Source organism: Hippocampus comes, unplaced genomic scaffold (assembly GCF_001891065.2).
Source record: "Hippocampus comes isolate QL1 unplaced genomic scaffold, H_comes_QL1_v1.1 scaffold91, whole genome shotgun sequence".
NCBI classification, from domain to species: domain Eukaryota; kingdom Metazoa; phylum Chordata; class Actinopteri; order Syngnathiformes; family Syngnathidae; genus Hippocampus; species Hippocampus comes.
Genome location: NW_017805034.1, coordinates 1,352,237 through 1,377,644, shown reverse-complemented (window position 1 = coordinate 1,377,644; position 25,408 = coordinate 1,352,237). Strand labels below are relative to the sequence as shown.

The 25,408-nt window shown below is 42.6% G+C and overlaps 4 protein-coding genes across 6 annotated transcripts in view; all 4 read right to left on the bottom strand.

The window, feature by feature from the left end:
• The window catches only part of snx29 (sorting nexin 29), a 121,040-nt gene extending 113,497 nt beyond the window's left edge, over nucleotides 1–7,543 (bottom strand). The window contains exons 1-6 of the mRNA XM_019863575.1: nucleotides 7,131–7,543; nucleotides 6,310–6,374; nucleotides 5,809–5,861; nucleotides 4,981–5,105; nucleotides 2,913–3,093; nucleotides 2,458–2,528 (exon numbers count right to left, since the gene is read on the bottom strand). Coding sequence (XP_019719134.1) covers nucleotides 2,458–2,528; nucleotides 2,913–3,093; nucleotides 4,981–5,105; nucleotides 5,809–5,861; nucleotides 6,310–6,374; nucleotides 7,131–7,137 — 502 coding nt within the window. The 5' untranslated portion in view covers nucleotides 7,138–7,543. The remainder of the gene's footprint in view (nucleotides 1–2,457; nucleotides 2,529–2,912; nucleotides 3,094–4,980; nucleotides 5,106–5,808; nucleotides 5,862–6,309; nucleotides 6,375–7,130) is intronic.
• A 1,665-nt stretch (nucleotides 7,544–9,208) lies between these two features.
• LOC109512077 (transmembrane protein 238-like) lies at nucleotides 9,209–10,574 on the bottom strand. Its single transcript, XM_019863574.1, has one exon. It carries the CDS (start codon nucleotides 10,037–10,039, stop codon nucleotides 9,551–9,553), a length of 489 nt encoding a protein of 162 aa, XP_019719133.1. The 5' UTR covers nucleotides 10,040–10,574; the 3' UTR covers nucleotides 9,209–9,550.
• A 1,627-nt stretch (nucleotides 10,575–12,201) lies between these two features.
• rsl1d1 (ribosomal L1 domain containing 1) lies at nucleotides 12,202–16,125 on the bottom strand. Of its 2 annotated transcripts, none has more exons than XM_019863522.1 (9): nucleotides 16,009–16,125; nucleotides 15,624–15,763; nucleotides 15,328–15,466; nucleotides 15,100–15,248; nucleotides 14,895–14,996; nucleotides 14,634–14,727; nucleotides 14,343–14,456; nucleotides 12,585–12,749; nucleotides 12,202–12,478 (listed from the first exon to the last, which is right to left on the bottom strand). In XM_019863522.1, the coding sequence occupies exons 1-9, from the start codon at nucleotides 16,045–16,047 to the stop codon at nucleotides 12,362–12,364; spliced, it is 1,059 nt and encodes a 352-aa protein (XP_019719081.1). In that variant the 5' UTR covers nucleotides 16,048–16,125; the 3' UTR covers nucleotides 12,202–12,361. The 2 variants fall into 2 exon arrangements, with proteins under 2 accessions (XP_019719081.1, XP_019719082.1); XM_019863523.1 differs by having other exon boundaries at nucleotides 15,624–15,769; nucleotides 16,015–16,063.
• Nucleotides 16,126–16,661: 536 nt separating this feature from the next.
• Nucleotides 16,662–23,248, bottom strand: gspt1 (G1 to S phase transition 1). 2 transcript variants are annotated; one of them, XM_019863519.1, is made up of 14 exons: nucleotides 22,831–23,248; nucleotides 22,540–22,587; nucleotides 21,698–21,964; nucleotides 21,574–21,607; nucleotides 21,282–21,359; nucleotides 20,218–20,398; nucleotides 19,595–19,749; nucleotides 19,224–19,364; nucleotides 19,021–19,114; nucleotides 18,274–18,354; nucleotides 17,944–18,117; nucleotides 17,676–17,765; nucleotides 17,192–17,360; nucleotides 16,662–17,111 (listed from the first exon to the last, which is right to left on the bottom strand). In XM_019863519.1, exons 1-14 carry the CDS (start codon nucleotides 23,024–23,026, stop codon nucleotides 17,059–17,061), a joined length of 1,761 nt encoding a protein of 586 aa, XP_019719078.1. In that variant the 5' UTR covers nucleotides 23,027–23,248; the 3' UTR covers nucleotides 16,662–17,058. The 2 variants fall into 2 exon arrangements, with proteins under 2 accessions (XP_019719078.1, XP_019719080.1); XM_019863521.1 differs by lacking the exon at nucleotides 22,540–22,587.
• Nucleotides 23,249–25,408: the final 2,160 nt, after the last annotated feature.

Below are 25,408 nucleotides of genomic sequence, written 5' to 3'. Positions count from 1 at the left end.
CGCTGCTCTATTTCCGTGTTCAACTGCGTAACCCGATCGCCTTAAGTTTGAACTCTGCGTTGTCAGCATGTCTCGAGCAAGGAGCCATTTTGGGGTCAAAATATTACCGTAATGACCGTACACAAGACGCATCGGATTTTAAGGCGCGCTGTGAGATTTTAAGAAAATGGAAGGCTTTTAGGTGCGCCTTTTAGTGCGGAAAATACGGTAATGTTTTTTTTTGTTTTGTTTTGTGTCGTTATTTTTGTTTTTTTTATGGAACAGCAACTGTAACTGGTAATTTCAGCCAGGCAAAATATAGGGTGTGTAAAGTATAATGTAATACCTAATTAAGAGACTACGAACACAGCTCGATAGGTCAGTGCAAATGTAGTCTCCAAACTCACCCGCAGCCATGGTGGGTAGCATACTAGCTCTCTCTTCATCAAGCATGAAAGCCCAGTCTTCATAGTAAATGCTTCAAAAAAAAAAAAAACAGTGGGAAAGTTAATTCAAGGTAGAGCATTAAAGTGGACGCTCATAAATGTCCTCTGTTTATTGCCGCGCCCACTGGGACACAGTTGATGGGATTTTCATCAAAACAAAAAATAAACAAAGAGGCTTCAAATAAAGCGCAAAGCGACAGCGCACGAACCCGAGGCGTGGTCGGTCAGCGAGCAGCGTGTGCAGGTAGCGCTCTAACGAATGCTCATTAAGAGCACAGCGCATCCAGGCCCGACCCCGGCCCAGCTCCGACGAGATGTGACGGAGGGAGTAGAAGCGCTGCAGCTCATGCCGGTTGAGATGCTCCTTCACGTAAAACCAGAATGTGAACTCTGCAGGAGGGGGTGGAGGGCATCATTAGGACTGTCGTCATCGCAAAAGTATTCAATAAAGTGATCATGAACGGTCCACGCAGTCAGAAAAAAAAAATGTGATAATAAGCATGAGCGAACGCTCGCTACCTTAAGCTGCAACCCTATGACATGTTGAAACATTCAAGTGATTTGGAAAGTGATAATGCAACTCATTTGCACATGATTAGCATACAGCTCCAGGACATTTGTGAAATTAATGCCTGCGATGGTTTGGGCTTCATTAGACTGCCGCAAAGCCGCAGGTTCGAACAAAAGGAGGACGTTATAAGTGCTAATAGCCACGAATGAGGTGGAGGCCATTACTGTGGGATGAACGGGCAATGCATTCTTGAATATGATGCGGTTTGACGCGCTAATGTGGCACTCACGGCGCCTCAAACAGCGCGACAGTTTTAGAGTTGGGTTGACGACAAGAGAATAATTATTCAGAGTGAACACTTCCTCATGACAGAGCTACATGAGCAAATCTCTAAATATATAACCCACATGAAACTTGTCCAGCTGCTTTCTTTTTGACATGCCGAATTGGAACGGTCTTCACACTGAAGCAAAAACGTTCAAAAAAAAAAATAATCACCAGCCACATATAAGTGTCAAGCAGTGTACCAATACTTTTGTCCAGCGTAAAAGTTTTATTTCTAACTTTCACATGATAATAATAATAATAATAATAATAATAATAATAATAATAATAATACATTTTATTTATAAGCGCCTTTCAACATACCAAAGGACACTTGACAGTCAAAAAAGAGACATGACACCTTCGTCATCTGTCATTCAAGGTAAGAGTTAAGAATTTAAGAATTGTCTTGGTTTTACTAAGACCCCAACGAGATGAATTTTTTTTTTTTTTAGGTCGATTGCAGATTTCGGTATTTGGCTGAATAAAATTCCGACAACCAATTAATCAGCTGACTCATTAAAAAATATGAAACAAATACAATACCTGAAAATATGCTAAAAATAATTCTTAGTTTAATTAACTTCAATTTTGGGCGCGTCTGTTAACGCTTACTCCTGTACAGATATTAATTACAGGCAGAACATTTTAGTCGAATTTAACAAAAGTAGAGAAAACAATCTAGAAGTCAGTAATTTTTTTTTTTTTTTTGCTGATTTAAGCGAGAGGGAAATGTTTGAATGTCGTTACTTTTGTCTTCAGGTGCACTTTATTTTAAAAAGCACTTAAAATCATCAAAAATACACAAAAAATTGGCCGGGGGCTGATTTTAAAAGCGTTAAAAATTTAGCAGATTAATCGTGTCTCATTCATATTGCTCTAGGATGCTTTAATGAGTTTTGAGTTAAAATACACTATTCTTGGTCAAATTACCAGACACGGTAGTATTGGCACACAGTATCGGCATCAGGACTGATTTTACCCAGCATCGAATCGGAAAGTCAATCAATGGTATTGATCGTCACCACTTTTTTTTTTTTTTTTTTTGCGGTGTTATTTTTGTGTTTTACGGAACAGCAACTGTAACTGGTTTTCAGCCAGACAAGACATAGGGTGTGTAAAGTATAATGTAATACCTAATTAAGAGACTACGAACACAGCTCGATAGGTCAGTGCAAATGTAGTCTCCAAACTCACCCGCAGCCATGGTGGGTAGCATACTAGCTCTCTCTTCATCAAGCATGAAAGCCCAGTCTTCATAGTAAATGCTTCAAAAAAAAAAAAAACAGTGGGAAAGTTAATTCAAGGTAGAGCATTAAAGTGGACGCTCATAAATGTCCTCTGTTTATTGCCGCGCCCACTGGGACACAGTTGATGGGATTTTCATCAAAACAAAAAATAAACAAAGAGGCTTCAAATAAAGCGCAAAGCGACAGCACACGAACCCGAGGCGTGGTCGGTCAGCGAGCAGCGTGTGCACAAAAAAAAAAAAACAGTGGGAAAGTTAATTCAAGGTAGAGCATTAAAGTGGACGCTCATAAATGTCCTCTGTTTATTGCCGCGCCCACTGGGACACAGTTGATGGGATTTTCATCAAAACAAAAAATAAACAAAGAGGCTTCAAATAAAGCGCAAAGCGACAGCGCACGAACCCGAGGCGTGGTCGGTCAGCGAGCAGCGTGTGCAGGTAGCGCTCTAACGAATGCTCATTAAGAGCACAGCGCATCCAGGCCCGACCCCGGCCCAGCTCCGACGAGATGTGACGGAGGGAGTAGAAGCGCTGCAGCTCATGCCGGTTGAGATGCTCCTTCACGTAAAACCAGAATGTGAACTCTGCAGGAGGGGGTGGAGGGCATCATTAGGACTGTCGTCATCGCAAAAGTATTCAATAAAGTGATCATGAACGGTCCACGCAGTCAGAAAAAAAAAATGTGATAATAAGCATGAGCGAACGCTCGCTAACTTAAGATGCAACCCTATGACATGTTGAAACATTCAAGTGATTTGGAAAGTGATAATGCAACTCATTTGCACATGATTAGCATACAGCTCCAGGACATTTGTGAAATTAATGCCTGCGATGGTTTGGGCTTCATTAGACTGCCGCAAAGCCGCAGGTTCGAACAAAAGGAGGACGTTATAAGTGCTAATAGCCACGAATGAGGTGGAGGCCATTACTGTGGGATGAACATGAAAGGGTTCAAAGCCGATGAAAATGTTCTGGATATTTCTCACTCAGTCCATGGTAAGTTTATTGTGAGAACGTTGAGATGTATTTCAATACCAGGCAATATTAGCTCTGTTATTTAAATCCTTCTTCTGTAAAAGGAAGGATATGAAAGGGTTCAAAGCCGATGAAAATGTTCTGGATGCTTCTCACTCAGTCCATGGTAAGTTTATTGCGAGAACGTTGAGATGTATTTCAATAACAGGCAATATTAGCTGTGTGTTATTGAAATCCTTCCTCTGTTAAAGGAAGGACCGGGCAATGCATTCTTGAATATGATGCGGTTTGACGCGCTAATGTGGCACTCACGGCGCCTCAAACAGCGCGACAGTTTTAGAGTTGGGTTGACGACAAGAGAATAATTATTCAGAGTGAACACTTCCTCATGACAGAGCTACATGAGCAAATCTCTAAATATATAACCCACATGAAACTTGTCCAGCTGCTTTCTTTTTGACATGCCGAATTGGAACGGTCTTCACACTGAAGCAAAAACGTTCAAAAAAAAAAATAATCACCAGCCACATATAAGTGTCAAGCAGTGTACCAATACTTTTGTCCAGCGTAAAAGTTTTATTTCTAACTTTCACATGATAATAATAATAATAATAATAATAATAATAATAATAATAATAATACATTTTATTTATAAGCGCCTTTCAACATACCAAAGGACACTTGACAGTCAAAAAAGAGACATGACACCTTCGTCATCTGTCATTCAAGGTAAGAGTTAAGAATTTAAGAATTGTCTTGGTTTTACTAAGACCCCAACGAGATGAATTTTTTTTTTTTTTAGGTCGATTGCAGATTTCGGTATTTGGCTGAATAAAATTCCGACAACCAATTAATCAGCTGACTCATTAAAAAATATGAAACAAATACAATACCTGAAAATATGCTAAAAATAATTCTTAGTTTAATTAACTTCAATTTTGGGCGCGTCTGTTAACGCTTACTCCTGTACAGATATTAATTACAGGCAGAACATTTTAGTCGAATTTAACAAAAGTAGAGAAAACAATCTAGAAGTCAGTAATTTTTTTTTTTTTTTTGCTGATTTAAGCGAGAGGGAAATGTTTGAATGTCGTTACTTTTGTCTTCAGGTGCACTTTATTTTAAAAAGCACTTAAAATCATCAAAAATACACAAAAAATTGGCCGGGGGCTGATTTTAAAAGCGTTAAAAATTTAGCAGATTAATCGTGTCTCATTCATATTGCTCTAGGATGCTTTAATGAGTTTTGAGTTAAAATACACTATTCTTGGTCAAATTACCAGACACGGTAGTATTGGCACACAGTATCGGCATCAGGACTGATTTTACCCAGCATCGAATCGGAAAGTCAATCAATGGTATTGATCGTCACCACTGCCAACCAAACATCAAGTTGCAAGACAAAAACCAGATTTGAAAGTGGATACTGAGTTAGTGCTCCCTTTTTTTTTTCATAACCTCTTCATAGAACACACAGGTCAACTCCAAACTCTGACCTGTTTCAACCTTGCTGCTGAAGCCCGCAGCCTGCTTGAGGGCGGCGGCGGTGAGGGCGAGACCTCGGCTTTTTCTCAAGCCGTGCTGCAGCACTGCCTCAAATTGGGCGCAAAGACAGATTACCCTGCAGAGAATAATAAAGAATTAAAGAAGAATAGCACTCCGCAATGACTTAATGATTGACTTAGTGATCCGCAGTAAGATTAGTCATTTGAAAGTCATTCAAAGGATGTAAGAATATGGGCCTGTGAGGCTTGTCAGATTGTCTAGATTTGTTGCTCCACCATTTGTGTTCATATATCCGTTGCTGAAAGGGTGATAACACCGATGTTATTTGTTAGCCCTTTTGCATTTTATTTGGTTTGGGCCTGTGAGGATTGTCAGATTGTCTGTCTATATTTGTTGCTCCACCATTTGTGTTCAAATATCCGTTGCTGAAAGGGTGATAACACTGATGCTATTTGTTAGCCCTTTTGCATTTTCTTTGGTTTGTCAGCATGAAGCTCAACAGAATCAATCATCGTTTGAATACACAAGCTGTAATTCTCTTTTTTGATGTTTAGTTTGACAGCAAACCTCAACCAGGAGTGGCAATAAACTGCTTGAGGCCAATTTTCAGATTTTTTTTTTTCTGCTGCTGCTTGTTGCGAAGTGAGCAGCACCATGCTGCGATTGGAATTAGAATTTTTGCTCACAAGTCAAAAAAAAAAAAGGGGCCTAACAACAGCTAGTCGCTTGAAAAACATATGTCGGGTCACTCCGGCCTCAAGTCATCATCACTGTGTAAAGCTGAAAATGTTCATTTGGAGATGGTAAATGCTGCAAACCTGCTGTCCGAGTCCGTTGCGATCTCCTTTCTGCCCCCAAAGCGGATTTGGCACTGGGAAGACAAGGGATGGTTGATAATGGACGAGAGATGACAAACTTGAATGCAAGCTGACTTTCTCGAAAGGCTTGTGCATTATTAGAATAGTTGTGTCTCTGGCGTGCCGGCCCACCTCTGAAAAAAAAATCTAAGCAAGCCTTCGGCAGTTCAGTAAATTTACATAATAAGCGCCTCCGCACGCAGTTTCTCCAAAGCCAACGAGGCTGGGTGAACATTCAGAGTCACTTTCAAGCAATGGTGGGTTACCACACTCCACAGCCTGAAACATTCTGAAGCTCTTATCACGTCGAAATCATGTCCAGTTTCTTGTTCGAAAATATGGCTAGAATTTAGCGTGCTAATGGGCTCATTAAATTCAGAGATGTTGAATAGAATGTCATATCCACACAAAAAAATATATATATATACAACACCATAGTTTGGAAAGGCGACTTGTACTAACCTGTTTGACAGCATCTAGTAACCTTTCCAAGAGGTTCTGTCTCTTGGCGTCACTCTGCACAGCGCCTGCAAAAGGCGAACAAAGACAACATTTGATTTGGTGGCATGCAATTTCTTAACTTATTGGACAATAATTGGAAACTTAAGGCGTGAAAAATTAATTGAAAAATCAAGAACTAATCGATTACTATTTTAATCGAGTCATTGTTTGGAGCAACCAACAAAGCCGCGCTCTGCTTGGCAAGTCGGTAACCCGTGACCCAAAAAGGCCTGATGGGACTCCTTCAGTTTGATGGCATCCTTTCTGCCAGTGTAAACCAGCGAGTTTGGGGGTTGCCATCAAGACAAGCACCGACCACCTTGCGGCCACAACTCAGATCGACCCCCTCAATAGGGGCGCAGAACGCGGTCCAGTTCGGACTCAATTTGCATGACTGTGGAGTTTACAGCTGCCGCACCCAAATAAAATAACATGTTTCCTACATACTGAAAATTAATAAAATTGTGTGAGCTTTGAAATTGTTTTCAAAACTGCAGCGTCATCTGCATCCTCACGCCCAATATACATTGCTTAGGAGAAAGGAAGCAACAAATACAGTCAGACTTCATTGTGATGACGACACATTTTCATGTCAGTAGGTTAAAACTGATTAATCTTGAAATACAACAGTAACAGTATAGAAATATTTCAAAGTCTGCAAAATCAAATGGACTTTTGCTACAAAAACTGGGAAGGATGTATGACAATAGCTTTGGAGAAACACCCGTGCAAATTGTCCAAACGTGTCCCATTGTGTTTTTCCAAACACGAACTAAATTTACCGTTCATTGTGACAACAAAACTTCAGGTGCGGAAACATCCAAGCTTGACGCTTCCCCACCGAGGTTATTCATCCCTCTTTTTCCTGCAAATCATCCACCGGGGAGGCTCGCGAGGGACCGGGCTCATGCGGCTTCCGTGGCCGAGTTTGACCCGCCCCACCGCGGCAAGAAGAGCGATGCTCTTTCGGTGAGCGGAGAGGCCTTGCCGGTGGAAAATCGCCGAGGCTAAGTGACCTCCGCTGGTTGACATCCAAGTGTCGAGTTCTCCATACGCTGGCGAGCTGACAAAATGCGCTTGTCAAAAGCCGGAATGCAATCTTGAAGTCATGGAGTACATTTGCGTTATGCGAAAACAGCTGCGAATGTGCAAACGCCGGAAGCGGACTGTTGACTCGTGAGCAGTGTGAAGGTCACGTGATAAAACACAGCTGTCACGTGTCCTTGCTCAAGTGGTCATGGGAAACGTAGTTTTTGACAGTACTTGCTCTGCTGTGGTTTTCGCGATGCATTCGCATTTCATTAAATTATACATTTGGTTCACTGACGATTTAATTTTGCCCGCAGGTGTTATTGTGAGTGTGTATGATTGATTGTTTATTTCTCCCCAGTGACTTTGAAACTCAGCTCAAGGTTTCAGGCCTTTTGTTTTTGTGATTTAGATTTGTTGTTGTGTTTACCTTAAGTTGTTTTGTTGAGCTAGTTTTTTTATTTGCTGGTGTGTATAGCATGTTGTTGTTTATTTTTTTGGTTTTCTGTTTTTATTTGCTGTCGCGGTTAGCTTTTTGTTGTTTTGCTTATTCTGTATTTTTTGTTGTTCTGTTTAGCGGTTTATTTTTGTGATTTTTTTTTTTCGCTGTGACATTTGGTATTCGTGTTTGTGTTTTTTTCATGTTTTGTTTAGTTGAATATTTTGATGTTCTTTAATTTGCTGTTGTTTTTTGAAATTCTGGGACACAGGAAAATTCAGTTGTTTTGACCAATTGAATGGAAAATCAGTTACTGTAAATAGTAACACCCTACTTGAACATGATAAAATCTCAGAGACTACCTTTATTTTTTGCAATCACGGGGGTTCATTCTAATACTGCTTGATCCCTGCTTTGTTACCGTCTTGGCGCACTTTGTCGAAGTGTGCAAGATGTGTATCTTATCAGCCAGATAAGACCATGTGCACTTATCTGGACAGTTTTGTCTAATCATTACCTGTGCATGATGGCAGAGCAAACGGCAAATCCCTTTAAAGCGTAGAAGCAAATAAAACAAAAACCCAAGTCCAGGTTTCGCATTTCACTCAGTTATTAACAGTGTGTTAGTCCCAACCAGTCTGCCGGGCACATGAGTGTGCCATGAGAGATCAAGTGCACTGCAGAAAATTATTTACGAAAAAAAATGTACTGTATCTTTGTTTGTCTATCCATGCCACCAACACATAGTGGCAGGCAGAGCTATTAAATGCTCTTCAATTGACTTATTAAATTTCAATCTTAAAAATGATGAATCAAAAGTAACCCAAATTGGGTGAAATAACATACCCAGTGCTGGGTCCAAAAGGGATTGACCCAATGCTGGGTTATTGACCCCCAGGCCATTGGGTTGAGAATTTGAACCAGCACATCGGGTCAAGATTTTGATCCATCAAGGGGTAAATGTTTTTTGGTTTGGTGGTGTGACGTGCGCATTGTCGCTGAAATTATTGAACAGGCGAGACATTTTCAGACGTGTGCGTCAATTTATTTGGAGATTGGTACAATCGGACATCCGCGTTACGTGCGCATTGCCGCTGAAATTATTGAACAGGCGAGACATTTTCAGACGTGTGCGTCAATTTACTTGCAGATTGGTACAATCGGACATCCGCGTTAAAAAAAAACTAAGAGCAAATGAACACAAAATCAGTTTAAACATCAGGACAAAATAGAGTGAAGCACACCACTGTCCGAGTCAAAAAAACCTTAACAAGGGTGCGAATCCAAAATTCAGGAGCTTTGTTTCTTCTTTCATATTGAAAGATGAATAATGCAACGGTCAACATAAATAAAAGCATAGAGTGAAGCACACCACTGTCCGAGTCAAAAAAAACCTTGACAAGGGTGCGAATCCAAAATTCAGCTTGGTTTCTTCTTTCACATTGAAAGATGAATAATGGAACGGTCAACATAAATAAAAGCAAAAAAAAAAAAAAAATCTTTACCTTTTATCTACCGTGAACATTGTCTTGAGATTCAGGACTTACAGTTTCCTTGCCGTACGTCCCGAAGCTCCTTGACCCAAGGTCTAGTTTCTCTCCAGGGACCGCTTTGTGTAAATCTATGTGACATCATCTCAAAAGACATTTCCTAATCAAGCTTGATGATGATTACACATCTTTTGCATGTGTCTTGGCCCGATAAAAGTTTTGGATGTTGATGTCAAGGATTAGTTCATATTGACAGTGTCTCTCTCACAAGTTGCTTTGACGATGAGCTCATGCTGCTGTCATATATCGTGAAGAGCGACAATGCCTCGGTATTTCGGGGTCTCTTTCCCGCCGAACATTCTCTGGTCGAAGCGACATTCTTTCTCAGGGAGTTCCGGATCCCGCTGGAGAACTGGTCGGACACGCGTCTCATCACTCGGCTCAGTCCTTTATTCCTCGGCTTGATGAGGCCCACGTCGTCCTCCAGCTCCTCGGGCGGCACCTCGATGTTGCCAGAGTACCAGAAGACCCACCAGATGAGGCTGAGGAAGATGACGATGGCGCCGGCGTAGATGAAAAGGTCGTGGATAGCCAGACCCCCGAACACCCCCACCATCATGATGAGCACGCCGAGGATGTCGTGGGCCACGGCAAACCAGAAGGAGCACTTGCAACGGCCCACTCCTCCGTACTTCCTCTCCACTGGCGCTTCCACCTGCACGGAGGTCGACATGGTCCTTGAGAAGATGGTGTCAGAATGAATCCAGATGTGGATCCGTAAGCAGCAATGTGCTGCGAGTCGCAGGCGTAGCTCTCACAAACTCTGCAGTAGCAACGGTCGAAGTTCAGTGTGTGCGTGTGGTTATCAACAAGACCAGCTGACTTGGGGAAAAAAAAAAAGTCATTGAATCATCGCAGTGACTGATGGTATCGTGGTTCACTCGAATGACAGCATGGGGCCAGTTCTCAGCGACAGTCAAAACAGAAGTTTGGATGAGTCTCATGAAATGCATCTAGTTCAACCCTTGTGTTAACTTTCTGAGGCCGACATGCAAACCATGGAAGGAGCAAGATGAAAGACTGCAACGCTGCAAAGACTTTTTGCTATGATTAATATGCATTGGCCTTAAAAACAAAATGGTGCCAGCAGGCACTAGTTAGCCCCAAGGACAACACGAGTAGCCCATGGGTGTGTTCTTTAAAAATAAAATAAAATTCAAAAAAGGTCAGCAGTCATGGGACACTATGACTTATGAAGACTTAAAACAGATGTTAACAGACATTCATTCATTTTTCAAACCGCTTGATACTCACGAGGGTCGCGGGGGGTGCTGCAGCCTATCCCAGCCGTCTTCGGGCAGTAGGCGGGGGACACCCTGAAACGGCTGCCAGCCAATTGCAGGGCACACAGAGACGAACAACCAGCCGCACTCACACGCACACCTAGGGACAATTTAGAGTGTTCAATCAGCCTACCATGCATGTTTCTGGAATGTGGGAGGAAACCGGAGTACCCGGAGAAAACCCACGCAGGCCCGGGGAAAACATGCAAACTCCTCACAGGAAGGCCCGAGCCAGGATCGAACCCACGACCTCTGTACTGTGAGGTCGACGGGCCGCATAGTTGTTAACATGTGTTCAGTTATTAAACCCAACATAGTACACATTTCTTCTATACCAAATATTCAGTTTTGTGGGGGGAAAACAATGCTGTTTTTTATTTATCCAAATATTTTTTTAATGTCGTTTTGGAGTTGTTATTTAAATACTGTGATACCGCAATGTTTTTTCCTTCAGGTGTCCCGTCAGAATTTAATATCGACCCATGCCTGACTGCATGGCGACCAGCCCAGACCATAGTCCTGCTTTCGGCCAAAGTCAGTTGAGAAAGGTTCAAGCTCTACCGTGACCCAAAACGAATGAATACACATCATCATCGTCAAGCCACTTGATAGTAGCACCGACGCCTCCTCTTCTCTTTCAATATTGGAATCCAAACCAAGCCCACCACTACAAACATCAGTCCCACGGACACACAGGCAGAGGCGACGGGTCCCGCCTGCACCATCTTACAGAACTGCAGCAGGAAGAGGACCACGCCCGCCGCCGACATCAGAGACCCCATCACGATGGAGATGATGGACTTGTGCAGGTAGGCCCAATCCGAGACCGCCGTACCCGAATGAGAGTTCGGACACAAAATGCCAGAGTCGACAAAAAACGGCGTCTCGTCATATCCTTCCATCATGCCCACAAAAAACGGTGTGACTTCCTGAAAAAAACTTGACTCATAACTTAAGCGGTCTCTGGATCAGAATCATCCGAATGCAGCTACCTCCCGATTGAGAGCTATGTCATCTGTTGTGTGCTTATTCTGTCGCCCAGAAAACTGTTGACACACTGTAATTCCAGATGGCCCTGCACCACACCCACACACACACCAACAGCTCATCGAAGATGAATGGATGAGACACACCGCCTCGCTTTATCATCAACATACTCATGTTTCACCAAAACAAACTCGACTGCACAACAGGTTAGTTTCTTGGATCTTTCCTGAGATTGTTTTTTTTTGACCTGTAATTTTTTTATTGTTAATTTTCATTAGTTTTGAGAGCGCGTTTGCACTTTTTTTTTTTTTTTTTTTTTAAGTACAAGATGGGAAAAAAAAAGTTTTGTGGAATAAAGTACATCTTGTCCACAAGTACAGTCATCCCTCGCCGTAACTTGGTTCATCTTTCACGGCTTCGCTGTTGCACCGATTGTTTTTTGTTTTTTTTGGTGAGACAAATATTTATTGAGAACAAATAATTTAACTTTGCCCATCTATCTATGCCAGCAACTAATAGTGACAGAAAAAAAAAATTCTCTCCCGTTCAATGACAAAAAGTATGAAAGTATGAATATGAAGGTATTTTATTCAGAGGAAAAAAAAAAGAGTCAGCAATTGACTCATCTGATAATTTGACACATTTTGCCCGGTGAAACGTTGGGATGTGATCGATTGAAGAGATTGACAAGCTTACAAAATACTGCGCAGTGTCCCTCAAGAAGATCATTTCCTTTTAGATACGTTTGCTTTTCTTTTCGGTTTCGGAGACCTGACACCTTTCTTGGACATTTTGAGCAGTATGCTTGCATGTTTCTTGTCAGCGGGTCTTCTTTTCTTGTGCTATAACAAAGAGGAGCAAGAGGGAGAAAAAAAATGTAATATAAGTCAATGTCGGAAAACTTGTTGGACAAAATGTACGATTTTTGCGTTTGCGTACAACACGCACCCGCACATTCAGCTTTTTGCCCTTGGTCTTTATGGGGACCAGTTGGGGAATGTCCTCATCCCCGCTATCGTCGTCCTCTTCCTCCTCTACCTTCCTTTTCTTTCCATTCTTTTCCTTTGCAAGAGTTTGTTTTGTGTCCTCGTCAGTTTCTTCAGCAGCGGACTCCTGAAATGCAACATGCACAAGGTGGTTACGACACTGCTTTTTTTTTTTTTTTTTTTGAAGCATTTGAGCTCAAATCTGTTCTCGCCTTCTCTTCCTCTGTGGCTTTGGTCTTCATGAGGTGGCCCAGGCCTGAAGTGTAGATGGGTAGGGCCACAGACCTTTCACTCTTCACGTGGATAATCTTCAGCGCTGGTCCTGCCTACGCAAAAGCAGCACAGGCATTTAGACAAAAGGAGTGCTCGTGAAATGATGACTGAATGATACTGTACCCCCTCAAAAAACGGACTCCCCGCTTTCGTTGACCATCAATTAAATTACAGCAGACATGAAGAAACAATGTGGACATTGTCGCTGAATAAAACGGCTGCGCTCACCATGCGTATTTTTCCCGCCACAGTTTGAACGGCTGCCTCAATGTTTTCCGTCAACTCATCAGCAGTCATGCCGCTGTGGCCCACACGCGCCATGCTGAAAAACACATCAGTGACTATGTCTGGTCCCAAAATACAAATTGTGGATACTTTACGATTATATGCCAGCTAGGGTTGAGCTCGCTTGTATCAACGCAGTAGAGGTAGACTCCGCTTTTTGGTTAGAGGCATTGAATTGGGCAAGCAAACACATTTGAAACCCACCAGCAGGCGCCCTTGTTGTTGATTTTCACACTGGTACCCTGGACCACTTTTTGGATGTCTTGAGCCAGATGTTTGCTCTGCAGGTTCACAGCAAGCGGCTCCCTAGAAAACAAGGAAAAGCGGTCAGCACGTATCCCGAACCTTTCGTCCTTTGAACTGTTTTAAATTGGAGGAAAATACGGTCTCAAAAATGTTAAAATCTGACCTTTTCTTCTCGTAGAAGTGTTTCCCGAGTTGGGAAGGCAGACGGCGACGAATGCGGCCATCGGCGAGAAACATGTTGAAGTTCCCCAGTAGGCGCCGTTTCGCCTCAAAAGGTTTGTACTCCGTCTTCAGAACCTTGAATGGGATTATCTGACAAAGATGGAGTGACATGGTCATTAGTGATGGCCTAGTCTGATCCAGTACGACTTTGGCAACCGATGATGTTTACCTCAGTGACATTAGTGACTCCCCTCTCTTCCATTAATTTCTTATAAAACCTCACGGTTTGGTCCGTGGTCATTTGGGGCTCATCTCGGGTGAAAAGGCATACTTCCTCTGAGCTTGTGCGTTCGGCATGAGGCAATGGACTGATGACCAGACAACAAGAGAGCACTATTAACTCTTCATTACAATGTGGGGTTAAAAAAGAAAAAAAAAAACTCTGGAAACTTTACAACACGCAAGCTGTGTCGTTGCACATTTATCACGTAACGTAAAATACAACACGATTATAAATCCACTTACATCCGAATTGTCTGCGCCTCATTGGGGATCTTCCATAAGGTGAAGAGTATGCTGATATTTTGAGACTCGTTCTTGAAAAGTTTTTTCCCGGTCGGCTTGCTTTTGAGGAATGCCTGCAGGGCTAGAACGGCCTTATTCACCTGTCTTAAATGCAAACAGGCCAAGGGGGTTTCCGCCCTTCTTTTTTTTTTTTTTTTTTTGAAGCATTTGAGCTCAAATCTGTTCTCGCCTTCTCTTCCTCTGTGGCTTTGGTCTTCATGAGGTGGCCCAGGCCTGAAGTGTAGATGGGTAGGGCCACAGACCTTTCACTCTTCACGTGGATAATCTTCAGCGCTGGTCCTGCCTACGCAAAAGCAGCACAGGCATTTAGACAAAAGGAGTGCTCGTGAAATGATGACTCAATGATACTGTAGTCCCCCCAAAACAACAGACTCCGCTTTCGTTGACGCCACGAATTAAATTACAGCATTGATGAAGAAACAATGTGGACATTGTCGCTGAATAAAACGGCTGCACTCACCATGCGTATTTTTCCCGCCACAGTCTGAACGGCTGCCTCAATGTTTTCCGTCAACTCATCAGCAGTCATGCCGCTGTGGCCCACACGCGCCATGCTGAAAAACACATCAGTGACTATGTCTGGTCCCAAAATACAAATTGTGGATACTTTACGATTACATGCCAGCTAGGGTTGAGCTCGCGTGTATCAACGCAGTAGAGGTAGACTCCGCTTTTTGGTTAGAGGCATTGAATTGGGCAAGCAAACACATTTGAAACCCACCAGCAGGCGCCCTTGTTGTTGATTTTCACACTGGTACCCTGGACCACTTTTTGGATGTCTTGAGCCAGATGTTTGCTCTGCAGGTTCACAGCAAGCGGCTCCCTAGAAAACAAGGAAAAGCGGTCAGCACGTATCCCGAACCTTTCGTCCTTTGAACTGTTTTAAATTGGAGGAAAATACGGTCTCAAAAATGTTAAAATCTGACCTTTTCTTCTCGTAGAAGTGTTTCCCGAGTTGGGAAGGCAGACGGCGACGAATGCGGCCATCGGCGAGAAACATGTTGAAGTTCCCCAGTAGGCGCCGTTTCGCCTCAAAAGGTTTGTACTCCGTCTTCAGAACCTTGAATGGGATTATCTGACAAAGATGGAGTGACATGGTCATTAGTGCTGGCCTAGTCTGATCCAGTACGACTTTGGCAACCGATGATGTTTACCTCAGTGACATTAGTGACTCCCCTCTCTTCCATTAATTTCTTATAAAACCTCACGGTTTGGTCCGTGGTCATTTGGGGCTCATCTCGGGTGAAAAGGCATACTTCCTCTGAGCTTGTGCGTTCGGCATGAGGCAATGGACTGATGACCAGACAACAAGAGAGCACTATTAACTCTTCATTACAATGTGGGGTTAAAAAAGAAAAAAAAAAACTCTGGAAACTTTACAACACGCAAGCTGTGTCGTTGCACATTTATCACGTAACGTAAAATACAACACGATTATAAATCCACTTACATCCGAATTGTCTGCGCCTCATTGGGGATCTTCCATAAGGTGAAGAGTATGCTGATATTTTGAGACTCGTTCTTGAAAAGTTTTTTCCCGGTCGGCTTGCTTTTGAGGAATGCCTGCAGGGCTAGAACGGCCTTATTCACCTGTGGGAAAATATTATTTGGTTTGATGTGGTCAGGGAAGAATTATTCGAGGCCTGCATTGAACAAGTCAAGACTTCAACTCGTGGGTTAGCTTCACAGCTAACAAATACGCCAAGGTACGGCGTTGTGGTCACTACTGGTCAATGCGTAAAGATATTAGACAACCCACTATCAATCCGAATGAAAAACCGATGCAAGTGTTTCAGTAAAAAAACAAATAATTCAATAAAAACAAAGCTTTTTACCTGTGACCGGTCCAGTTGAACTAGTCGCTCGTCGTCCATGTTGCCTTCACGTGTTTCAGACACGCGCGCATGCGTACTAGTTGATCACAGACAACGTGGACTGCAACGTCAAAAATCTAAATGAAAACTTTATTTGTACGACAAAAAAAAAATTCACAGGTTTCCTTCGTTTTACGATTGAATCTAATTTGTACGGCGGCGACATAACGCGCCCTGAGTTACAACTAATTTAATCAAAAATATATCGTTTTATTCAACTTGGAAATTGTCACGAGGAAAATTTAACAACTAACAAGATAAAAGGTCAGCAAAGGATATACCTTGAATGCAGTTAAAAAAAAACACATTTTCACTCAAGCGTCATGATTCATTTATTTTTTTCATGTGGCTTTGTTATGCAACATTTGCATGTTTGTTCGTCCTTGATTTATCGGAGCAGTGTGAGTGAGGCTAAACAAACTGATGGCGCGGCAACATCTAACAAATAAAATGTCCAAGGGACTTCTCTCATTTTTTAAAATTGGAATTGCACTCATCAAATTAGAATTGTATAATCTTGTTGTTGGTTTTTATAGGGAACAAAATCATCCTGCATTTTTGTATTTTTTTTAAAATTGGAATTGCACTCATCAAATTAGAATTGTATGATCATGTTGGTTTTTATAGAGAACAAAATCATCCTGCATTTTTGTATTTTTGTTCTCTCCAGACTCAGTAACACTGCATCCACCTCCATAGTAAAAACGATTGGTATGGCCAGCCGGCAGCGTTTTCAGCCATGTACTGTCGCTACATTAGTGTTATTGCAGAGCTCTCAATATGAGAACGCTGGACACTCACACTCTCTCACTGTCGATTGTTCATCATAAAAACTGATCCAGTCTTGTTATTTTCATTTGACGCAATTAATTCCCCTCTTCGCTCCGTTGTTGGAAGTTCTTCTCTTTAGCATAGTATAGCATAAAGAAAAGAGTCGCTGTTGTGGTTGGCCCGAGCAGCAGTGCTCTTCTGGTGACAAGCAGCATTACACAACTTGGATCTCGCTTGCATTTAGTCCTTTTCCGGCACCAGCTTCAGCACTTTTCCGATGGCGATGGTTTTGCCTGGTTGGTGGAAAAATAGGTCTCAGAAATAACAATTTGAAAAAGCACAAAGATAAACTTCCAGAGTGCCGTGTCCTTACCTTCATCACGTAGCGTGAATCGCCCCATTTGAGGAAAGTCCTTGAAAGTCTCCATGCAGATGACTCCCGCCGCCCGGAACCTGGCGATACAAACCTGGACCTGCTTCACGAAGCGCGGACGTGTTTTACTTTTCTCTCCCGTCTTCTTGTCCACCATACAAATTAAGGCCTGCAATCAGGATGCAAATCAAACCAAGATGTTGAGAAACTCATGGGAATACCTTGTGTGTAAACAAACGGCCGATGTTCAGCTTTTGTGTCGTTTGTTGATGTCTACTACTTGACATTATGGATCAACTTTGCCTTTTGCACTACTGCCACAGTCAGGCTAAGCCATGCATAACAGAAGGGGCAGCACAATATGTTTTAATATGCAAGGCTGTTAGTACGCCCAAAAGGTTGTTTTTTTACAGTCACAAAAACAAAATACAATAGAATTTTTTTTTTTAAATGCTTCAGTTGGGGAGGCTGGGCAGCAACTTACTGAGATTTGCACCTCTTCGATGCAGGTATGGAGGTGAAGTACTGCATTGTAACCAGGACAAATGATTGATTTGTGCTCAATGATGACAATCTGAAATATGAGAGGAGAAATCATTTGCAATCGAAATGACAATCGTGTAGCTGAACAAATTCAAAAAGGGTTGCTGGGCAACTCATTCAGGATTTCTTCTTGCATTTTACTTCATTACGTACTGCTCGTCGCCTCAAAACGATGCATGTTGGGAGTGTCATAAAGCGATGTATGTCACCTGAGCGTCAAAGGTGCGGCCGGTGTGGCAAAGGTTGTCGGGGCTGCACAAGATGAAACCGGGCAGGATCTCCTCTTCCTCGATGCCCTTGAGCCTCATCTTCAGGTTCTCCCCTGGACCTGCGTCATCAGTCTCCACCTCATCGCTAAGCAGGCTCAGTACTTCCACGATGTGCTGAAAATACATTTGTTTCCACACAAATAACATGAGACAACCTGATTTTATTCAATCCTATTTTTTTCACCACCCTCGACAGAATTTCACTCTGAAAGAATTCCCTTTGGGACATATTTTTCCAAACAATTCTACAAGAACAAAAAGTCATCTCACCCTGTTTGGCATCATGACCAACTGCTGGGCTTTGCTAATGGTTCCGGACTCCAGCTTCCCGAGAATGACTGTACCCATGTCCTAAAACACACGCATGCACGCAACATACAACATGTCACGTCTATGACACAACCTTCAAACCGGAGGCCATTGACTGCTGCGCTGTTTTCTATTCAACTTGGACAACGAAGATGACGACTTCGGAGAGAAAAAACAATAAATGTGACTAGCCTCAGATATTTGGACCTTATTTTTGCTGTGCGTATTTATTTGGGGTATCATCACTATCCTCCTTTTTTTTTTACTTTGTGCTGATTCTACTTGTGCTGAGTGGACTACGTGAAGGTTGTCTCTTGTATTTGTCGATGTAAGATGTGGAGCTTAATAATCATTAGTGAGGAAAAAAAAAGTTTATTTAGTTTCATTTTAAAACGGATTATGAATCACATTTAGAGTAACAGTGGGTTAAGCAAAAAAAGACTTGACAGAAGGTACTGCAGCAGTATATAAGGGAGGCGTGTTTTGAAATATGTAGCAGAGTCACAGTATAAATCACAGACGTCATGATCGTGCAATCAGAGGACTGAGGAATATAGCCACAATGGGAACAACATTCACACACACACACAAATTCCAGTCCTCTGTGTGTGTGCACGTGTTTTCTTTTGGAGGAAGAAATTATGTCACTTTGGCCTCAACCTTAACTGGAAACAATCTGACCCATGTCAGGCGTCTTCACCTGCTCACCTTGTACTTATCTACGATGGGGAGTCTGACCGGCCCGTTGATGGATCTGGTGAAGTTTGGCAAACTATCCAAGTGGGGAATAAATGGCAACCCCCTGGTACAGAGCAAAAAAAAATCAAAGTGGTTCTTTCAAACACATTTCCGATTCAGTGAGAAAAAAAAGTTTGAATAACTGCAGCCATCACGCCAACAGTCCCACTTACGTGTACCAGGGACATTCAGGTACGGGTTCCTTGAGGTTGGCACCTGTGAGTCCGGAGCAAGGCATAAAGTAGATGTCCTTTTTGGGGTTGAAGCCAACCTTCTTGAGAAATGGCACCAGCTTCTCCTTACACTCTTCATACCTGCAAGTATGGAGCAAACCTCTAAAGAGCCAGCACAAATGTTTCCTTTTGAAAGTCCCAACTGAACATCTACATTCACATTCATACACTTCACATCAATGAACCCATTATCGATGTTTTTGCAATGTGGGAGGAAATGTGGTGCTAAGCACCAAGCCCACCTCTGTTTCAAGAAGTCACTACTCGTCAAATCTGAACAAGAGCAGCAATCGCACCCACACCACGTTCACCTGTCTAGGCTCCAGTTGACAGTGGGGTCGTCCATCTTGTTGACCAGGACAATGAGATGCTTGACGCCTGCCGTTTTGGCCAGCATGGCGTGCTCCCGAGTCTGTCCGCCTTTTTCAAAACCCGTCTCAAACTCGCCCTTTCTCGCTGAAATGACCTGACACAGACCAGGAAGAAAGCGGTTGTTACAAAAAAAAAAAAAAGCATAAACGGCGAAGGAATACGCCATCTTCCAAAAGCTACCTCAATTACAGCCATGTTTAATTTTTATTTTTTTATTTCTTCATTTCATATTTACAGGCTAAAGGTGTTTTTCACACAAATATTTAATTCTGACTTTACTCATGTAAAAGCGTAGTAAATTTTTGTTACTATAGCAACAGAACTCCAGTGTAAATTCATGAATGATGTACTGTTTTACTTTATAAGTGACGTCAGTGGGTTTCAGTAAGATCATTTTTATAAAGTATTTTTCGGAGCAGTCAATACGATCATTAGCATCCTTTATGCGACATGCTAAAAGACGAACTGACCACAGGAAGTGGACAAGGCTGCGTTAGCATCCATGCATGAAAATGTGCACGTCTGATCAAAACGACCGAATTAAGATCGAAGTCAACCTCACCAGGACAGCCAGATCGGCTTGTGACGCTCCTCCGATCATGTTGGGGACAAAGCTCTTGTGTCCAGGGGCATCCAGGATTGTGAAGTGTTTTTTCTCCGTCTCAAAATATGCCCTTCCCACCTCCACAGTCTTTCCTTTGTCTCGCTCCTCCTGGTTTGTGTCCAGAGCCCACGACAGGTACCTGCAGCCACGAGAATAGTCACTCAAGGTATAATATCGCCGCTGTCGTGCTGAAATCCCGTATGTCCAAAAATAGTAAATTTAATTATTTCAAAAATCGATACTACTGGTCTGCAGCTTGCCCGTTATCTTACCATGTGGCATGTCCAATATATTGAAAGTCTGGATGTTTTTTTTCCTCCAAAATATTGTGTGAAAATAGTAATTTTAGTTACAACTGGGTAGTATTTTGTGAAAACTGATCGCTGTAATGCGTTGTTGCAGAAGTGAGGTCATTCGTTGGGAGGTAAGTCTGTGCGTTGGCCTCATGCTTAAGGTGTTAGTCACTTAATTGTATTTATTGTGTTAGTTGTGACGCTAAGACCTTTTAAAAGTCATTTGGGAGGATGCCTTTTACACACACGGTGGCTTTTGTGACATATAAATGACTCTTTGTTTGGCCGGGAGCTTCCCATGAGCACAGATTGTTATCATGAAAGCTGGTGCTAAGATTGTCCCATTTTAATCAATGACAGGGAAATAAATCGGCAAATTTTTACCTTCTTTGGGGGTAGGGGATCAAATTAGCCATTAAGGTAAGGCTCATTGAAGTTAATGGAGGACGAGTGAGCAAAAAGCCAAAGAAAGGGGATGTAACAGTTGAAACTTGTATTATTTAAGTATTTGGATTTACTCCCAATATTTCACGACTCGCTTGTGGAGTCATTTAAGTGAAATTTAGGCATCTGTGCTATTTGAGTTGTTTCATAAATGTAAATGCAGCATTAGTAGACTGTGTGTCAATAAAGATGTAGATGAAGTTGATCCATTAAAACACATTCATATAACAATCGGCATAAAATTAGATTTGGACACTTCGAAAATAGAACCCAAGCTGTGCTCACCATGTCTCTCTGTTTTTTTCTTTTGCTTCCCTTTCATATTTTTCCAAAGTTCGTTTTTCCACCATTCCAGTTAAATACCTGAGAGAAACACACACACAAATATCAACTAGGAATTATCTTCCATAATGTGCAATTAAATATCCTGTTGGCTCCTATTGCAGGACAGTCACTCAGAGAGAGGAAAACATTAAACTCCATGCTGGAATGGATAGCGTGCAGCAAGTGCGAACTGCAGTTTTGCTTTTGGACACAGAAGTCAAATGTGGAAGATGACTTCGCAATGTTTACTCACATTATTTGTCCACCAATCGTTGATTTTCCAGCATCTGACGGTCAAATAAAAATGATGGTTATCATATTAAACTGTGGTTTTGCAGTCATCATTCATCAATGACGATGCCGCTAAGGTTACGCACCCACGTGACCAATGAAGACAACATTCACATGTTCTTTCTTGGGCGCATCTGGCGTTGAAGGCGCCACTTTAGGCATAGGGATCTCCTCCTCTTCCTCCTCCATGATCATCTCATCCTCCTGGCTGTCAGCGTAGGGCGGACAATCCCCCGTCGCGGCCGGGTCCTCCTGTCCGCCACCACCCCCGCCTCCGCCCGGCTCATCGTTCAGCTCCCACGTCTCGTCGTCGGCTGCCATGTCTGCCTCTGAGCTGCCGTTCTCAACTGGAGCTGCGAACAGACAAGTCACTGGCTGACTCTGGAACCAACGTTTCTCAAAACGTTCTAGTTTTGGTTTGAAACGGAACTCTTCTGACACACGTTGTATCTGAACCATGTGTCTTGGTTCAATAGAGGGTGGGAATCACTGGTCTAGTTAATGTAAATCCTCTGTGGGCATGAGAATGTCACCATACTTTGCCCACCTCTGACATAACCAACTAATGTTTAATCTGCTGGGCACAAATTGTCAAAAGTGAAAATCCAAAGTGAGAACCTTGGTCGTGCAACGTAAGCCAATGAAAAGTCTATGTCGGGAAGTGGAGCAGTGAGGTTGCATCATAACATTCACACAAGGCAGTGCCTTGTGGTTGCCCAATGCCAGCAATCCAAATAAGGCTCACTATGTGAAACTTGAACAGAGCCCCCTGGCATTCCTGATGAGTTTGACGTTTCAAACATGACTGCGAGAAAGCGGGCGCACCCTGGTACTTCACCCGCACACCTCCTGAGTTCACATCACGCGGTTTTGTAACCTGACGACAATCACATTTAGTCGTTATAGTTCATTCATTGTGCCTGCATACCGACTGTCTGTGCCACCTCCATGCTGCTACCAACTGGATCAGGGGTACCTGAAAGGGAAGGAAAAACAAAACATTTTGAAAATATCATTGATATTAATCGCATAATGCTGGCCACGTTTCAGAAAGTGTGGGGAGTAATCACAGTCATGAATGAGCTGTAACTGGTGACGACACGTAGTCGACGTGTTGCAAGTGAGCCACGAGAAACGGGCTAACTCTAGCTACGTTAGCAAGATAGTTAGCAAGTTAGGCTAAGTTCCAAACTGCTTTCTAGCTTTCGTGTTACCTTACCGTCGGAAGGAGGCATTCCGGCAGCGGTGCTTTGAATGGAGGTAGGCACGAACACCGGGGCGTTGAGGTTGGGGACAAACGGCTTGGCGTTGACGTTGAGTGCGGCGAAGGCGCACGGGAGAGCCGCCGAGGTGGCCGGGGCCTCGGCGTCTTCTTCCAGCTCCCACGAATCCGGAGCTGTGTCTCTCGGGTCCATCTCTCCTCTTTTTTTTTTAACGAGAGTTGAGCAATAACCTTTGCCGGTAGAGCTGGGAGATGTTTGTTGTTCTACTAAAAAAAAACGCGGTTAGTTACGAGTAGGTTTAAACACTTGACAGCGCTGTTGGTGAACTTCCCATTGCTATGCTGCTTTGACAGGCATATGGAGCGCGCAGCTGACGAGGAGTTGCGTTTAGTCGATGTAAGTCTTGTGGCTACCGCTAGAGGTCACCAACGGTCCTCTGCTGGTCGTGATGTCCGGTTTACGACGGAACTCAGCGCCGTACGGCGGCTACGTAACCCGAATGTGTATGTAGGTCGAGTCAGATTGTGTCACATTGAAGACTATCTCAGTTTTATTGTGTAAAATCATTGACAAGGTGACAGATTGAATAAATACACCGGAACATGGAACAAAATTATGAAATAGTCGTCAAAAATATATTTTGAAACAGCTAACTGTGCAAACGATGAAATATTTATCTGTTTGTCCGTCACTCTTTCGCATCAACAATTCCTCCAGCTGTGATGGCAAAAGTAGTCTCATTCTGCGGCATATCTGGGCTGGCAAAACAAATGAAGACATTTGAAAATTATGCATATGCTTGTGGAATGAATACGGAGTTTCAATCTGTGATTTTGTTGTGAAAGCGATGCATTGCTATACCTCTTAAATATTTTGGCAATTCTCATCTCAGCGCGTCCCTTCCTCAGACTCAACCTTGTGGTGGAAGCGTCTGCATTCACTTTGTTGTTTGAAGCAGTTACAGATGGGAAGAGGAGCGAATCAACGTGTCCTTTTCACCAGTGGATCAAAGACGTCATGTTGAAAATGAGCACACGTCTGCTGCAAGCCAAGTTTGAAAGCAAACAAGAAGCTGTAGCGGCCATACTTGGCCCATGAATCTGATTCTGATTCATCTGTAATCTCGGTGCTTTAAGTGGAGCACACACCATTTAAAAACAAAACAAAAAACATTTTAAGCAGAGTACAGTTCATGCACCGCGATTTTTAACATCTTTTAACTTGTTTTTTTTTAATTCCTCCATCCTGCTTCCCTTCTACTACTCCTCAAGATTCCCAAATGTAGTTGAAACATTCTTGGAAGTACAAACCTAAAAAGAGACTAAACTATGCAGATTAAAATCTAGTCTCCTCAGCGATAGCACCCACACTCCGATGAAAGAAACGCAGTGCCGGTTCAGACATTCAGAAATTTTTTTCAACCTGGAGAGCATCTGGGCCAGTTTCTGCTGCCACTCTGCCAATTGACCTGGGCCTGGGAAGTCATCTCTGAACAGAGCCACGATGGCGTCAATAATCTAAAGAGCACACATATGAGAAACCTCAACTGTATGAATCACATTATACAAAAGTAAAGCCCAGCACTCATGAATAAAGTTGCTCCTCTTCAAAAGCTTGAAGGCCCCTCTTTCCTCATAAAATGTGGCTGCCACAAAGTCCAATAGCTCCATCTGATGTTCACCTGAAGGAAGAGCAAAAAAAGGACTCGTTACGATAAACAAGAGGCATCCAAAATCAGTGTACAGTATCAGAAAATGATTGAATGAGGTGAGGTTCCCCATGCTAGCATCCCTTAAACCTCGGCCTTTTCACTCACAAGTTCGCCTCATGCAGCAGAACCTCCAAAGTTGAACACCACAAAAGTGGCCGACTATTTGGAGCCCAGACCGTCATGAAAGGCAGATGTCTGTCAATCTATTAATTGTCCCTTGGTGTGAATGTGAGGATCAATTCTTGCCTCTATGTGCCCATGGAAGGATGTAATCTTGTAATACAGATTGACATTGCTAATTTTTCCAAAATTCGATCAAAGTAATTAATTCAAATACCCATTCGTCATGGACAACATTCGGAAATAGTTTTTAATTTTGGACAGCAGTAGTGCAATACTTTCCATTATGATTATGATATGGTCTCCCAAGCACTCAAAAAAGTACAGTGAATAGCAGTTGGGGTCTACAAGAGATGTTCAATAAATGTTGAAAACCACGTCTAAATGAGACCAATGATTGTGCATTCCTTCATATGTCATTTCCGATTAGTTGCCTTTACAGTACATGTAATACACTGACCTGGAATCGCTGCTGAGAATTGTGCTGCTTACAAACAGCACTTCAAGCTTGTTTCGTGAAGAGAAATTTCATATTAAAGTTAAAGCCAGCTAACATTGTCCTTATCTTTGCTGGACGCCCAGAACGAGATGACTCACCTGATGGGGTAGCTCCAAAAACCTAAATATTTTTTTGAGCAACACATTGAAGACAACACTTAAAACGAAACATGATTATATTGTTCTATAATGGTCTTTTCAGAACAACAATCAGAGTACAGCAGGAAGGCAACACCCAGCAGAGC